This window comes from Danio rerio, chromosome 9 (assembly GCF_049306965.1).
Source record: "Danio rerio strain Tuebingen ecotype United States chromosome 9, GRCz12tu, whole genome shotgun sequence".
NCBI classification, from domain to species: domain Eukaryota; kingdom Metazoa; phylum Chordata; class Actinopteri; order Cypriniformes; family Danionidae; genus Danio; species Danio rerio.
The window spans coordinates 52092250-52109132 of NC_133184.1; the positions used below are offsets into that span (position 1 = coordinate 52092250).

Below are 16883 nucleotides of genomic sequence, written 5' to 3' on the forward strand. Positions count from 1 at the left end.
CTCTGTTCACGTTTTTTTCTTTTTTTTTTGGCATTTTTTTCCTTTTTAGCAAAAGGCAGTGCATTGTCTCAGAAAATAGGGCATAGAAAAATATACTTGAAAGAAATGTATAAAAGTAAAAACCTGAATGGATGCATGCTGTGCAGTTTTGTTTTCTTGTTTTATACCACTGCCACTGCCGTGTTTGCTTTTATGTACTCATGTCTGCAATGTGCTTGTTATCAGTCTCAGTATGTTGTGGATTTTCCAGCAATTAAGCATTTTGCTTATGTGTTTTTGAACCACATAATATGGAAAACTGTCAATGTACAGATCATTTTTATAGTGTACATCTATATGAAAGCAAAAAAGCTATAATTCTAAGAAGTATAAATCGAGATGTGGAGTGTAAGCGCTCTTTAATCAAGAGCCAAAATCTGCAGCAAACTTTTCTCATTGTTGAAAACCACACAAAGACAGCCTCAAGAGACCCAGCAGGGATCATTCACTCAGTTTTGTCTCTCACAAGTGTGTTTTATCAATGCTCTTGCAACTTTTGCTGAAGTTGCATTGAGTTTCACAAGCCTTTACCCCGCATGCCGGAGTCAACACTGATTGGCTTATGGAAACGTGAAAAAAGGGCTTCGCTTTTTATGCTTGTGCTCGACACGTCTTCACTGAGAGAGAAAAATAAAGGAGCAAAATAAATATATAAAGAGCTAGAAATGCATAAATAAGAGCTCAGAATGGGGCAGGGATAGAAAGAGCAGCAACGGAAGAAGGGCTCTGAATGTAAATGTCTAAGAGAGATCACAGAGACGGCTCTCTGGATGTTTCTTCATCTCTCAGCTCTCCAGAGAGGCCGATTGAAGAGCCGAATCAGGCGAGAGAAGCAAGACGTCTTAATTAACCACTCTCGCTCAGTCTGAGGAGCGGGGAATCCATATTAAAGCTGCATAGGCCAGATCTCTTTCTGTCAGCTGCTGCTTTCCATGATGTTATGCTTATAGGGTTACAGTAGCTTTGTTTTTATCTTGAGATGTGAGTTAGATTTATGCACAACACTGGAATAATAAAACATTTAAACGTTGCAGTAAAACATTTGTGAATGCAGCACCGTTTACATCCCATGAGTCAAAGAGTAGAACATAATCATTTTCTAAAAAAACTGGTGACAAACATCAAAAAGAAAAGAGTTATTTGATGCAGAGATGCACTGTGGGTTTTTTTTTATTCAGTGGTCCATCGTTATTCGTGGGAGTTACGTTCTAAAAATAACCCGCAATAGGTGAAATCTACGAAGTAGTCCACTTTATTCATTCATTCATTCATTCATTTTCTTTTCAGCTTAGTCCCTTTATTTGTCTGGGGTTGCCACAGCGGAATGAACTGTCAACTTATCCAGCACATGTTTTACGCAGCAGATGCCCTTCAAGCTGCAACTCATCACTGGGAAACATCCATACACACACATACACTACGGACAATTTAGCCGACCCAATTTCAACTACAGTTGAAGTCAGAATTATTAGCCCCCCTGTTTATTTTTCCCCAATTTCTGTTTAACGAAGAGCAGATTTTTTTTATTTAACACATTTCTCAACATAATAGTTTTGATAACTCATTTCTAATAACTCATTTATTTTATCTTTGCCATGATGACAGTCAGGGCCGTTGTGGGACTCCTTTTTAGCTCTGGAGTTTCAAGCCATAGACCGGCCCACCTCAGTCGACGACTGACAATATTAAAATAACGTCATTTCCAATTCAGTTTCAGATGACACTAATGCCGAGTTCAGACTGCATGATTTTCCAACTAGTCGTGTCACAGCTGTTTTCACACTGCATGACTATCTGGGCTAGCGTTTCGTCGCTGCTTTGTTTACACTGCAAGATGTATCAGTGATGGGGACATTCACATTGCATGACTTTACTATAGGGAGAATCGCCGACAACTTCGCCCAAACTACGTCTCACAGCCAAAAACACGTAGTATAGGCTATCTTTTGTTATTAACTACATAATAAGAAAGAAACCTTTAATGGGGTTGAACATGTACATGTTTGCTCACCTGGGTTTAAAGGGAATTAGCCATTTCTCCTCAACGTTGCTAATAAACTAATTTCTTTCTGTATGAAACGTCAAACAGACACGGTTGCTACTGATTCCTGTCAAACCTCCACTAGTTTTCCCTCCATTTCGTGGGTCCAAATAAACCGAAAAAGAGCGCTTTTAACTTCTCCCCCAGCCTCCCGCTGGCCTGCAGCAGGTATACACACACGCACACACAAGTGAAAGCTGCTCTCTCATTGGCTGTAGGCGATCGCTGATGTTATTTTCAGTCAAAACTCATTTCACACGGCATGATTTGCATCGCCGACAGCTCCAGATATTTAACACGCCAAATATCTCGCAGGCATCGGTGACTCGTCGGCGATTCTCTCAGATCGCGTCTTTGATCGTTCATACTGTGTGATTGTCACTCACGTGCACGAGCAGCGATTTGCCTGTGATTATAGGCATTTGTCTGCGATTTCTCAAAACCTGTCGGCGAGCCAAAATCGGGGCTAAAATCACGCAGTCTGAACTAGTCATAACACGTCTTTTTCAAGGACACAGCTGCTTTAGGACAACAAATGTTTTTCATAAATATGAGAACATTAATTCTTTATAGATATCCAGTCCTTTGTAACAGTCGTCACACACACAAGAAAAATGTATTCCTACATAAGTAACCCAAACAGTATTTGATGTCTTAACACTGAAAAAACACATATTTTACTCTGGTGAGGTTCGAACTCGGGTCGGTTGCGTCAATGCGTAACGTGCTAATCTCTAGACCACAATGGCGCTGGTAAGCCCTGCAATGTTATCTGCTCCTATTGATGTCTACTCTTTTTTTTTTTTACCCTACTCTTTTTCTCCCCATTTTAGATTTCTGATCAAGTTATGTCAAGATTAAAAGTTAAGATTTATTAATGTAGTAAATCATCAGATTTTCAATGAGCAGGTGTAATATTCATTAATATTAATTAATATTCACTAAGGTGCCGCTGTTTGGGGTGGAATGGGGTGCAGCCCGCAGGTTAATAATGATCATCATTAACCTGCGGGCTGCATTTAGCTCACGGGGATGCGAGAAAATAAATAAAAAGAGCGGAGCTGCGGGCAAAATAATGATTAAAAATGTGATGAGTGAGTGAGGCTATGATCAAATAAACAAATAAATTTAAAAAGTGTAACTGCTGAAAGTGCAAGCAGCTAGAGACTCCGGCCCTCGCGGCCAAAAAACGGACCGGCCCACCGGGAATTCTCCCGGTTCTCCTGATTAGCCAATCCGGGCCTGATGACAGTAAATAATATTTGACTATGTCAGTAAACATCTGGGGCCTCATGTACGAAGATTTGCGTGGAAATCTTACTAAAACATTGCGTACGCACAAAGCTGTAATTGTGCATATGCAGTAAAAAATTCAGATGTATGAAACACTGTGTACGCCGAATCCCACGCATATTCTCTTTGTACATCCGAATGAACGTGAAACTGAGCGCAACATACACGAGTGCTAAACCCCTCCCTGCCTCCTCCCCCGTATGAATATGCTAATGACTATACTTTGGCAAAACCCAATGGCAAAAGCAAGCAAGAAGAGAAACTTTGAACAGAATGTGAATTGGAGGTGCTGCTTTCGGAGGTAGCCGGAGAAAACGGGTGTTATTTGCAATTTTGTCCTCCGGAATTAATAACAAAAGAAAAAAATGGAGTGGAAGAGTTTAGCTGATGCGGTTAACACAGTTAAGTCTGAACATAGCACTGAGTGGATTAAAAAAGAAATAGTGCGATGTAAAGGTGCAAAATTTTGTAGTGTCTTTATCAGCATGACTGGCGCAGCTCGTAAGACGCATACCAACATGTTTTGACTAGTGATGGGAAGTTTGGATCATTTTACTGACTTGGATCTTTGAGTCTCGTTTATCAAGATGAACAAATCTTTTTTCGAGTCATTTCGTTCATTTGGTTCAATTTGCCAAAATATTATTAAAATGTTACAAATTGCTTCCAAACACATCTACAACTAGCCCAAAAGGTTGATCACACGACAAATAAGTCATAAATAAAATACTATAAGAAGGAGAAAATAATAATTCAATGTTTACCTGCTCTTTTGTCTATTGTTGTCTCTTGTTGTCTCTTTGCTCAGCTCAGCTCTTCATGTCTTCAAATGTCAGTGATTCGTTCACGTTACACTGACAGTCACATATAATCTTAATGCACAGTCTAAGCCGATAGGAGCCATGATCGTTCGTTGTTTACGTAACAGAATGACTCAAACCCAACGAGTTGAGAGATGAACGGTTCAATTCTTTTTCCGACTCTAAACGCGTATGATTGGCCCGTGATGAACGAGTGACTCAGACCCGATAGAGGACTCGAGAGGTGAGCAGATCAATTCTTTTTCCGGCTCTGAACGCGTATGATTGGCTTCTGCCAATGTGATGAAGACTTGAAATGAACGATACCACCTGCACAAATGTGCGCACGCGCGGATGAACGAATCACTCCCTGAGAATACTTGTAGTCATATTGAAGATTCATCCAAAATGAACGAATCGTTCATGAACGACCCATCACTAGTTTTGACACGTTCAAGCATGAACTCGGTTTGAATCCAGCGTCGGATGATTCTTTTTCTTTCCTCCTGCTACATATCAGATTTTGCCTGTACTCTTCATCACAAGGAAGACAAGTAATCATTAGACAAGGAATCATTAATAAGTCTGTGCATCGTATTTTATTTGCACATTTATTGAACGGAAATGTTTCTGATTCACATATGCAAATTCATCTTCTGATGGCGCCTTTATAGCAATGTGCGTGCAGTTGATCGCTCCGATTACATTGAGAAAAGTGGCGACCGCTGCAAATTAATAATAATAATAATAATAATAATAATTCCTTACATTTTATATAGCGCTTTTCTGGGCACTCAAAGCGCGTTACATAATGCACAATGGGGGGATCTCCTCATCCACCACCAGTGTGCAGCATCCACCTGGATGACGCGACGGCAGCCATTTTTGCGCCAGACCGCACACCACACACCAGCTGATTGGTGGAGAGGAGACAGTGATGAAGCCAATTGAATATGGGGATGGTTAGGATGCCATGATGGACAGAGGGGAGTGGGCAGATTTGGCCAGAATGCCGGGGTTAAACCCCTACTCTTTTCGAAGAACATCCTGGGATTTTTAACGACCACAGAGAGTCGGGACCTCGGTTTAACATCTCATCCGAAAGACGGCGCTCACTGAGCAGTATAGCGTCCCCGTCACTATACTGGGGCATTAGGACCCACACAGACCGCAGGTTGGGCGCCCCCTGCTGGCCTTACTAATACCACTTCTGGCAGCAACCTAGTTTTCCCATGTGGTCTCCCATCCAGGTACTGACCAGGCGCAGCCCTGCTTAGCTTCAGTGGGCGACCATGTGAGAGTTGCAGAGAGCTAGCTGCTTTAATGTTTGGCTGGTCAACTGTATGGTATGGAAACCTTGTATACCTGCTAGACATGCGCATAAACCCGTCTCATACAGCTGACATTGCATGGCACACGGACACTTTGTAGTGTGCAATTTAACACAACTGCCTCTAGGAGTCGCCAATAGAAATAAAACAGACACGTACAAGAAATGTGCGTACGCCAGGCATGAAGCTGGCGTGGAGCTGTGCACATTCTCAGATTCTGAGCGTAAAACCTGGCGTACGCAAAGTTTTTGTGTGTACGCAGCGTTGATGCATGAGGCGACTGGACTTTCTGGAGCCAGCCTCCAAAGACGAGTCGATGAATTACAGTTTTAATCACTTCTGTATTGGATTCCTGAGTGAGAGCGGGAGGTTGACGCTTCTTTTCATTGCACACACTGTTTATTGTCACGTGAAATACTAAAAACAAAATTCAATTCAAGTGTATTTGTATGGCGCTTTTCACAACAATCACAGCTTTAAAGCAGCTTTAAAAAATGCACAGTATATATCGGACAATTTAGGTTATTGATTACCATCAAATTACTGGTTACTAAAACTTTTTTTTTAACACTTGATCTTATTTTGCAGAGTCAGCAGTGACGTCTCCACTGGAGGAGATCAAGGAGCAGGAGGAGATGAGTGTGGGTGCGGGGGTCAATGTGGAAGATGAAACCCTGGAGGACAACAGCAGTCTCAACATGTCTGCAAACATCTCTCTGGATTCGGGTCGTGCCGGGACAGCAACTCCCTCGCAGGATTCAGTGACTTTAGAAAGCGGGACGCCCAGAGACGATCCAGTATGTGACCTGTCCACTGATGCAGAGTATGTACATACATTTGCTGATTTGCAATTAAGTGAAATGTTTATCAATAGCTATCTTTCCATCCATCTATTTTTCCCTTTATTTTGATGCTAAGTACAGATGTCATTGTTTATACAGAGATAGATTTTTTAAATAAACCCACTTAAGTACACTGCTTTATATATTGACAGAAATGTTAATAAAATAGAAAAGACATATGGAAAAAAAAAATATCTGCAAAGTTGTATAAAATAAGATAGTAAAAAATATATCTATATAAATGAATAAATAAATTAAATTAAATTAAATTAAATTAAATTAAATTAAATTAAATTAAATTAAATTAAATTAAATTAAATTAAATTAAATTAAATTAAAAAAATAAATAAAATAAAATAAATAAAAATAAAATAAATAGACAACAATAATGGCTGTTACAATCAGGGATAGTGTTGTGCTCATACAATGTGAGGCTATAGTGTAGACCAGTGGTTCTCAAACTTTTTTCACCAAGTACCACCCCAGAAAAAGTTGTCTCTCCAAGTACCACCATAATGAGCAGTATTGAAATAAAGTCGCGTAGTTGGTAAAAGTAAGCAGCTACAGCACTGCACGGTTTGAAACGAAGCAGAGTCATATTCATTCAATGAAATCATATTCCATACAAAATATGAAGCTGATCTGTCATTTCTTATCGCATGACTCGCGGTATGGCGTTGTGAAAAGTTAAGATGTTTTCATCTGGGGACGCCTGGAATATGCAAGCGCTTTGTGCGGCAGTTCTTACTAATTTTGCTAGCCTATGGGTCAAATTTTGGCACTCAAGTGACTAAGATGTAACAACAGAATATGGTCATTTTTCAAAATAAAAGACTTTTTTTTAAATAAATGATTATTCAGACTCAGATTATAAATAAAACTGAAATAATTAATGATTTTTTGTGCGGTCGGTACTAGTTGATCTATAGACCGGTGCCGGTCTGTGGCCCAAGGGTTGGGGACCACTGCTCTAACACGTACAGTATCTGTTCTGCAAGCACCAAACACCTCTTTCTCTAGTTCTGTGCCTATGGAAAGATAGCTATTGATAATCAAGTTAATTGATTTTTAGCAGCTGAAGACGCCATGCACTAAAGTAAACATTCTAAGCACAATACTTTGATCGTAGGCTTTAGAAAACAACCAATACTTATCACATTGGGGTTATCGTTTGCATCAAATGATCAAATTGTATTTATTTTTTCTTTTGTTACTCAGTGATTCCTCCGCGTACCACTAGAAGTAAGCCCGCGTACCACTAGTGGTACACGTACCACAGGTTTGAGAACCACTGGTGTAGACCAAGCAAAAGGGTCTGGACAGAGGGAATAGAAAAAAAGGGAGATTACAGTTACATACAAGATAAGTCACGTTATTCACCTGGAAGTATATTTATAGCGGAGAAATATGATAATAAGGGTTGCCAAACATGAAAATTGAATATTGAACTTTTTCCAAGTGTAGATATTCCATTCATCTATTTTTATGCTAATTTTGTTATATCGCATTAAAACATTCTTGTTATTGCATCATTTATTCCGTCTACATTAGATGAATGTTTATCAATAGCTATCTTTCCATCCATCTATTTTTTTACTTTATTTTTATGCTAAGTACAGATGTCATTGTTTATACAGAGATAGATTTTTTTTAAATAAACCCACTTAAGTACACTGCTTAATATATTGACAGTAATGTTAATAAAATAGAAAAGACACATGGAAAAAAATCTGCAAAGTTGTATAAAATAAGATAGTAAAAAATATATCTATATAAATTAATTAAATTAAATTAAATTAAATTAAATTAAATTAAATTAAATTAAATTAAATTAAATTAAATTAAATTAAATTACATTAGATGGGACTTTTATGCAATGGAAGGAAATGAGTGCATATACTGTAGGAGATATTTTCGCTGACGGAAATTTAGCTTCGTTTAACCAATTACAGCAGAAATTTAAATTCCCTCAGAATCATTTTTTCACATTTTTTACAGATTAGGAACTACATATATGCCCATACGTCTTCATCAGATACTACATCCCCTTCAATCATTGACAAATGCCTAGATTGGTGTAAAGGTAGTAAAAAAGGATTATCAATAATTTATGAACAACTACAATCTGTTACTTCTCCCTCCACAAAATGTTTTAAGAAGGAGTTGGAGAGAGAATTAGGAGTGGAAATTTCAGAAGAAATGTGGCAATCAGGTTAGGAGGATATTGTTAAACACTTTATTATTTCTAGACACTGTCTTATTCAGTTTAAAATAATTCATAGGTTACATTATTCAAAGAGAAAACTACATAGAATCTTCCAAAATTCTTCTATTTGTGACAAATGTAATTCATCAGATCCGGATCTCTCTCACAGTTTTATTTTTTGTTCCAGGATACAGAATTATTGTAATCGAAATTTTGAAGTGCTTTCCGAGGAGTTAAAGTTGCAATTACAACCAGATCCAATGCTTGTAATTCTGGGATTCTCTGAGCAAATGCATTTGTTGTCAAATACACAACATACATTGCTCTCAAACTGCTTAACTACTGCCAAGAAGCTACTGCTATTGTTATGGAAAAAAAGGAATCCCCTACACGCAAACTGTGGCTTGGAGAAATTGTCTCTATGTTACATTTGGAGCGAATTAAGATACTACTTGAAAAGAAAACTTGAACAATTTGACAACATTTGTAATCATTTTATCTGTTACCTTGGAAAAAAAAACTTTCACAATAATGCATCATTTCTGTAATGCTCTAACATGCTTTGTCATCATACTATGTTGTTCAAACAGGTCTTTGTAACAAGTTTGCTTGTTATGTGGGTGGGTGTTTTTCCTTTTTTTTTCTTTTAATTTATCTTATTTGCTGTGCCTATGTTAGATGTGGACAAACTATCTGAACAAAACTCTTCTTCTTGAATCTGTCTACAAAAAACTTTAAAAAAAATAAATAAATCTTGTAATTGGAATGAAAATACCAAGATGTGCAAAACATGCACCTGTTTGCAAATCTGTTTGCATTTTTTTCCACTTGCAAGAATTTTTTGTAATGTGATGTAACATTTCCTTTAATAGTGACCTTTGTATTAAACTGAACTGAAGTAAAGATGACTTAATATATTTGTTGATGGTGTTTGTTAACCTTTACATGGTTTTGACCCCTGACAGAGTTGCTGAAGGCACAGTGAATGGAGAAATGAAAGCAGACCAGACCAGAAGTTCCCATATCACCTCAGAAGATAAAGGTGAGCTTTGACCAGTGGCTGAGACTCTTCAGCACCTTTTTTACTTTAGTGTACTGTATTTTACTTCATTTTTTTTGTTTTTGTTCTTTAGTGTGTCCTTTATTTTATACACGTTATTATACTTATTTTAATAGGTTTACTTCTAGCCAAGGTCCAAACAATATAGTTACTGTACATTCATAAAAAATAAACATTCATTCATTCATTCATTCATTCATTTTCCTTCGGCTTAGTCCCTAATCTGTGGTCACAACAGCGGAATGAACCGCCAACTTATCCAGCATATATTTTACACAGTGGATGCCCTTCCAGTTGCAACCCAGTACTGGGAAACATCCATACAGATTCATTCACGCACATTTTCAATTCACCTATACTGCATGTTTGGACTGTGGGGGAAACCGGAGCACACAGAGGAAACCCTTGCCAACATGGGGAGAACATGCAAACTCCACACAGAAATGCCAATCCAGCTGGGACTCGAACCAGCGACCTTCTTGCTGTGAAGTGACAGTTCTAAACACTAAGCCATCATGTCACCTTGAAAATAAACATTTAATGATAATGTACATTTCACATCAATTAATTTCTTAAAGTATCTTAAAGCAAAGCAAACAGTTTTGTTCTTTTTAAATCTTCTAAATGTTATGACTGAGAAACATCAACTTGCAACATGTACATACAATATGTACATGGTGCAATAGATATGTATTTGCTTGTTTATTTATTTATATTTTTTGCAATAACCAAATAAGTATATGCATAGCATTTTGAAGAATTTTTTTTTTAAACATTTTAATAATATTGCCTTCAAACGTACCTGTAAAAGATCTGATGAATAAGCTGGTGACAGCACATTTCTAAACAAAAATGAACTAATTAAAAAGCAAGCAAGCTGTTAACATTTGAGAAAGCATTATAGAGACTATTTAACAGTTCAAAATGACAGCTTAGTTTCAGCTCTGGTTGAAATGGAGGTTTAGAGTTCTGGAAATGTACCATAATACAAGGATCTCTTTAATCTCAAAAGATCAAACAAGGAAAAGGGTATTCCTCATGACACGATTACTCTAAGAAATCATTGTTTGTATTATCATTAAATGCATAATTGTCATAAAAATCACTTCTATTTTGTGGAATAAAAACATTTTATTTATTTATTTAATGCATAAATGTCATAAAAATGACATAGTTTGAACTGCAAATAACTCAACCATCTTTATTTTCATTAAAACAACAACAGCAACAATAGTAATAATAATAATAATAATAATAATAATAATAATGGAGCGATGCAAGGGTGCAGTAGGTAGTGCTGTCGCCTCACAGCAAGAAGGTTGCTAGTTCGAACCTCGGCTCAGTTAGCGTTTCTGTGTGGAGTTTGCATGTTCTCCCTGTGTTCGCGTGGGTTTCCTCCGGGTGCTCCGGTTTCCCCCACAGTGTAAAGACATGCTGTACAGGTTTATTGGGTAGGCTAAATTATCCGTAGTGTATAAGTGTGTGTGGATGTTTCCCAGAGATGGGTTGTGGCTGGTAGTGCATTCGCTGCGTAAAAATGTGCTGGATAAGTTGGTGGTTCATTCCGCTGTGGCGACCCCGGATTAGGGACTTAGCTGACAAGAAAATAGTGAATGAATGAATAATAATAATAATAATAATAATAAATTATAATATAAATAAATAATAAAGCATGTTATTAATAAAAATAATTATTATAATTATAATAATATATTTTTTTCACAATATAGAAATTATTTAGCATGGAAAAAGCTCTGATTGCAATGGAAGTTTTGGAAAGATCTATAATACAAGGATCCCTTTAATCTCAAAAGATTAAACAAGGACAAGTGTATTCCTCATGACACGATTCCTCAAAGAAATCATTGTTTGTTGCATCGTTTTTATATTTCCAGTAAAACTCAAGTGACATAATGAAAGTGTTGGATGCGTGACTCTGTTTTCTCTCTTTCTGTAGACCCAGGAAAGACAGAACAGTTGATTCAACCATCTGAAAGTGGTCCTGTTCTAGAAGAAGTTACTGTGAGCAATACATCTTTGCCTCAAAGATCTGAATGCGGCATCCAGACCTCGCAAACAGACTTACAAGTGCAGTGCTTTGATTCAGACACAGCCATTTCTTCCCCTGAGTCAAGCTGTTCCATTTACGCTGAAGCTCAGACCTCAAAAACCATTCCTAATACATCCAGCTTAACTCACACCGAGACGCAAACACAAGTGCAATCTTCTAATGAACCTTCAAGCTTGTGCACTGAATTCTCCACATCGACAATAGGACTGAAAAAAGATATGGCTACTTCCACCGACGAGCTCCAACCTTCAATCCAGCAATCGAAAGACTTGACATCAACATCTAAACCCGCTAGCGTAAGCTATGTAACGGATGCAGAACCCAAACCCAAACCATCCAATGAGCACACCCGCGGATACATCCCAAAAGTGGGCATGACCACATACACCATAGTCCCTCAGAAGTCTCTGGAAAAGTTGCATTCGCTTGAGATTGAGATGACTTTGGAGCCTAAAGTCGATTGCAAACCCAATGTTTCCAATGGCACGGTCACTCTTAATGGCCATCAGAATGCGTTTGCTCAGACAAATCAATGCACTTCACCACCAGCAACCAATTCAACCAATTTGTCTACTAATTTGTCAACTAAGCCAACCAGTTTGTCAGCCAATACAACATATTCGTCAACCAAACCAACCAGTTCGTCAACCAGTCCAACCTATTTGTCAACCAATCCAACCAATTGGTCAACCAATCCAATCAATTCATCAACCAGTCCAACCTATTTGTCAACAAATCCAAGCAATTCCTCAACCAATCCAACCAATTCATCCACCAAACAGACCAATTCCTCAACCAATCCAACCAATTCCTCAAGTGTTGATGAAAGAATCGACTCTGTTTCCCTCAAAGATAAGAAAGTTCCTCCTGCAACGAGACCCAAACCAGCGTCTTTCCGTGTGCCGCAACACAAACGCATGTCTGGAGATTACGTGAGCTCTGCAGCGGTACGGCGGGCCAGTATTGGCAGTAGTAGCAGCAGCAGTAGTTGTTGTAGCAGTCCCGCAGCTCGCCCTAAAGAATCCCTAAGCAGCCCGCAGTCTGATGTTTTCCCAGCAATGGAGATCTTTCCTCCTCCACCTCCACCAGTCCAATGGGAGGAAGAGCAAAGTCAGAGTACGAGTGCTAAATCTCTACCTCAGAATGAAGAGATAGATGCAGCTCTCCCTGAAGCTCCGAAAATCCCACCGTCGTCCTTTTTGTCCCGTCAGAAGAGTCTTCCTACAAACCCTGCGCCTTCGCTGAGTTTGGAGAAGTTGAGAAGTTTTGCTGCACCCAAACCGTATTCGCCATCATCTCCGTCTCGCTTTGCTCAGGCCGTTTCTTCTGCTGTCAAAAGATCACAGTCTCTTTCCCATCATGCACCAGTGCAGGAAACACGCACGCATACTCTTACAAAACAAAGGCCCATTAGAGAATCCCCTGAGCCGCCGACATCCACTGTAAGTACTGCCGGATTAAATGTTTAATTATGACAATGTTTGTTTTATTGAATGGCTTAAAAAGGCCAGATCACACTGACAATATGTTTCTATATCAATGTAACAGCTGTTTTTTTGGGTAAATTGGTCTTGGTTACATTTCCAAACCAGAGTCATTCTGAAAACGTAGTCCTGTGGATGTTACTGGAGACTGCGAAATGCGTCCCAGGAGACGTAGTTGGAGCATTTTAATTACTCACCCTTGCCCCGTTTGAATAGTATTCTTCTGTGCAAATGAGATAAATAATGTCAGTATGTAATTACCGGTTATGATCTAATGAACTGATACCGAATAGTGTCTACATCGCGGTGCTGAGAAGAAACAATTAATTTTGACCCCTGTACATTTCACAAAAACTGAATTGAAATTAACAAACAAACAAAACAAATTATGTTTCCAATTTTAATATGTTTATTTGCCATTGTTTGAATGGCAAAATTATCTTTAAAAAATGTGTTGTTTTAATGTAAATAGTTTGCAATGCAAATTATACATATTTAAAAAATAAAATAAAATAATAATAAAACAACATAATGATATTATTAATAATAATATCACTAATAATGATAACAAAGTAATATTAATAATAATAATAATAATTATTATTATTATTATAATAAAATAATACAGTAATAATTATGATTACAGATAATAATAATAATAATAATAATAATAATAATAATAATAATAATATTATTATTATTATTATTATTATATTATTATTATTATTATTATTATTATTATTATTATTATTATTATTATAAAACAAAATAATGATATTATTAACATTAAATGTTATAATAATGATAACAAAGTAATAATTATAATAATAATAATAATAATAATAATAACAATAATAATAATAATAATAATACATTTATACTAATAATTATACTAATACGAATAATAACAAAATAATAATATTAATAATAGTGGTACTACTAGTGAAAATAACAAAGTAATAATTTTTTTTTCATAAATTTTGTCTTTTAATAATAATAATAATAATAATAATAATAATGGTAAAATTGTTACTATTATTAATAATAAAAACAATAATAACAATATAATAATAATAATAAGAAGAAGAAGAAGAAGAAGAAGAAAAAAGGAAAGAAGAAGAATAGACAGTTAAACAAATTGTTTAAACTGTAAACAATTATATAAATTTAAACCAAAATCTCTTCTACTTTTTTTTCTTCTCTATTTACATTAAAAAACACATTTTTAAATAATTTTGCAATTTAAATAATGGCAAATAAATGTTTTACAATATTTAATATTTGAAATAAAAAAAATCTTTTTGTTTGTTAATTTCAATTCAGTTTTTTGTAAAATGTAAGCAAGACCAATTTATCCAAACAACTGTTGCATTATGATGTTCTATCATCAATGAATAATGTATTGTAAAAAATACCTGTCTAATCAAGCGCTGGTAAAAGAATATTGGGTTTTGGATGACACTCAGTGCGTATGTGTGTTGTGTGTGTGTGTTATTAATGACACCTCATTAATCTCTGTCGTAGACTGACACGTCTGCTAGTCTTTGTTGTTGTTTATTTGTTTGTGTGCATGCGTGCGTGTGCATGTGTTTAGTGATGCTGACCGCTGTTGGGATCGCTGTCAGTGTATACAATGCATGTTTGGCCTCATTGCTGTCAAAACAAATTTAACCAAACGCTTTTGTCTGCTGATGGATTTTAAGATCATTTATGAGAAGATTCAGTCAAGGATGGCTAAAAGTTTGACTGATGGTGTATGGAAATATTGCTGTATGACAATGTGTCAAAGAAAATGATTTATTCTTATTAAGCTTTTTTTTTCAAGGAAAGACAATGCTCTGTACTAAACAACTAGTACAGCCAAATTTATATGTTATAGAAAAAAAAAATTAAATACAAATTTAAAAGAGAGGAAAAATCAAGAGAAGCAAAAAAATGTAAAAATGTAGTTGAAATTTTGTAGGTTGTAATTTTTGTTTTTGTATTTTGCAAGTTTAATTGTATTTATTCTTAAAGACTTTATCTGTTTTATTTGCACTAAAATATATTGCCTATATTCACCTGGGAAATGGAGAAAAATATTCATTTTCAAAATGGGCTGTATTCAGTTATGCTGAGCGTATGTGTATGTATGTATGTATGCATGTATATGTGTGTGTGTGTGTGTGTGTGTATATGTGTGTGTATATGTGTGTGTATATGTGTGTGTGTATATATGTATATATTCTCAGATTTGAGAACCAGACAGAACTGTTGTATATGTATATATACTTTCAGCAAGGACACATTCACATAATCATAAATGACAGTAAAGACATTTAGAAAGTTAATAAATAGTTATAATTTTTATTCTTTTGAACTTTCTATGTCACAATTTTCAAAAAAAAATATAGCAGTCTTCAGCATTGATAGAGATATTCATTGAGCATCAAATCAGCATATTTGAATGAATTCTGAAGGATCACATGAAGCTAAAGACTAGAATAATGGTGCATCTTTACATGACAGCGATACTTTTATTATTACTTCAAAATATTATTAATATTTTAGTAATATATACAGGTATTATTATTATTATTATTAATTTGTTTATTTTATTTGTTTGTATATCTATTTATTTATTTTTATGTGTGCGAGCGTGCATGCATGTGTGTGTATTTTTGATCACGTTATTGCACACTTTATGAGTAAAATATATTTGCAATACATATAAGCAAAAATCTTGCAGACCCCAAACATTTAAATAGTTATTTACTTTCTTCTAAAAGTTTGTTTTATATTTAATTAGGAAGCTCTTTTTTTACTTTTTCTTCTTCTAATAATAATAATAATAATAATAATAATTAGTAGTAGTGGGGTGGAGCAGTGGGTAGCACTGTCGACTCAAGAAGGTCGCTGGTTTAAGTCCCAGCTGGGTCAGTTGGCAATTCTGTGTGGAGTTTGCATGTTCTCTCCCTGTTGGCGGGGGTTTCCTCCAGGTGCTCCGGCTTCCCCAACAGTCCATACACATCCACTATAGATGAATTGGGTAAGCTAAATTGACCGTAGTGTATTTGTGTGAGTGCAAGTGTATGGGTGTTTCCCAGTACTGGGTTGCAGCTGGAAGGGCATCCGCTGTGTAAAACATATGCAGAAATAGTTGGTGGTTCATTCCACTGTGGCAATCCCAGATTAATAAAGGCACTAAGCCGAAAAGAAAATAAACGAATGACTGATTTAGTAGAAGTAGTAATAATAATGATGATAATAAAAAAACAGTTATTAGTAGGGTATAATATAGAAGTAATAATAATATACATAAATACAAATAGTATAGCCATAAGAATATAATAAAAATTTCATTTATGTTATATAATAATTTAATAATATATAGTTAATTTAACGTAAATATGCATGTTTGTTATTATTTTTCTTCTTCTATTTTTATGCATGTGTGAGTGTCTGCCGTGTGTCTTAACCTCTCTGAGTGATTTATCAGGATGACACAAAAGCAGTGCTGTCTTTTATTTCTTCTGGCACCGTGTGTCCTCCTGGTGTGCATCATCTTCAGCCCTGAATGCGGGAGAGTGTGTTTATTGTGTGTTTTCTTCCCCTCTGTGGCCCTCAGGTGGCAGACAATGGAGACAGAGAGCCAGAGACACAAACAGCAGACACTGATCCAGTCATGGGAACATGTAAGATTGGAAATACTCAAGCGTCGCCAGTGAGTCTCTCTA

The 16883-nt window shown here is 36.2% G+C and overlaps 1 protein-coding gene across 13 annotated transcripts in view; it reads left to right on the top strand.

Moving 5' to 3' along the window:
• Positions 1–16883, top strand: part of cobll1b (cordon-bleu WH2 repeat protein-like 1b) — a 155796-nt gene that overhangs the window by 132641 nt on the left and 6272 nt on the right. For 6 of the 13 annotated variants that reach the window (NM_001365214.1, XM_017357853.4, XM_068223273.2 and 3 more), the window contains 4 exon segments: positions 6093–6327; positions 9518–9594; positions 11570–13125; positions 16775–16870. In NM_001365214.1, the coding sequence (NP_001352143.1) occupies positions 6093–6327; positions 9518–9594; positions 11570–13125; positions 16775–16870 (1964 nt within the window). 13 annotated transcript variants of the gene reach the window in all.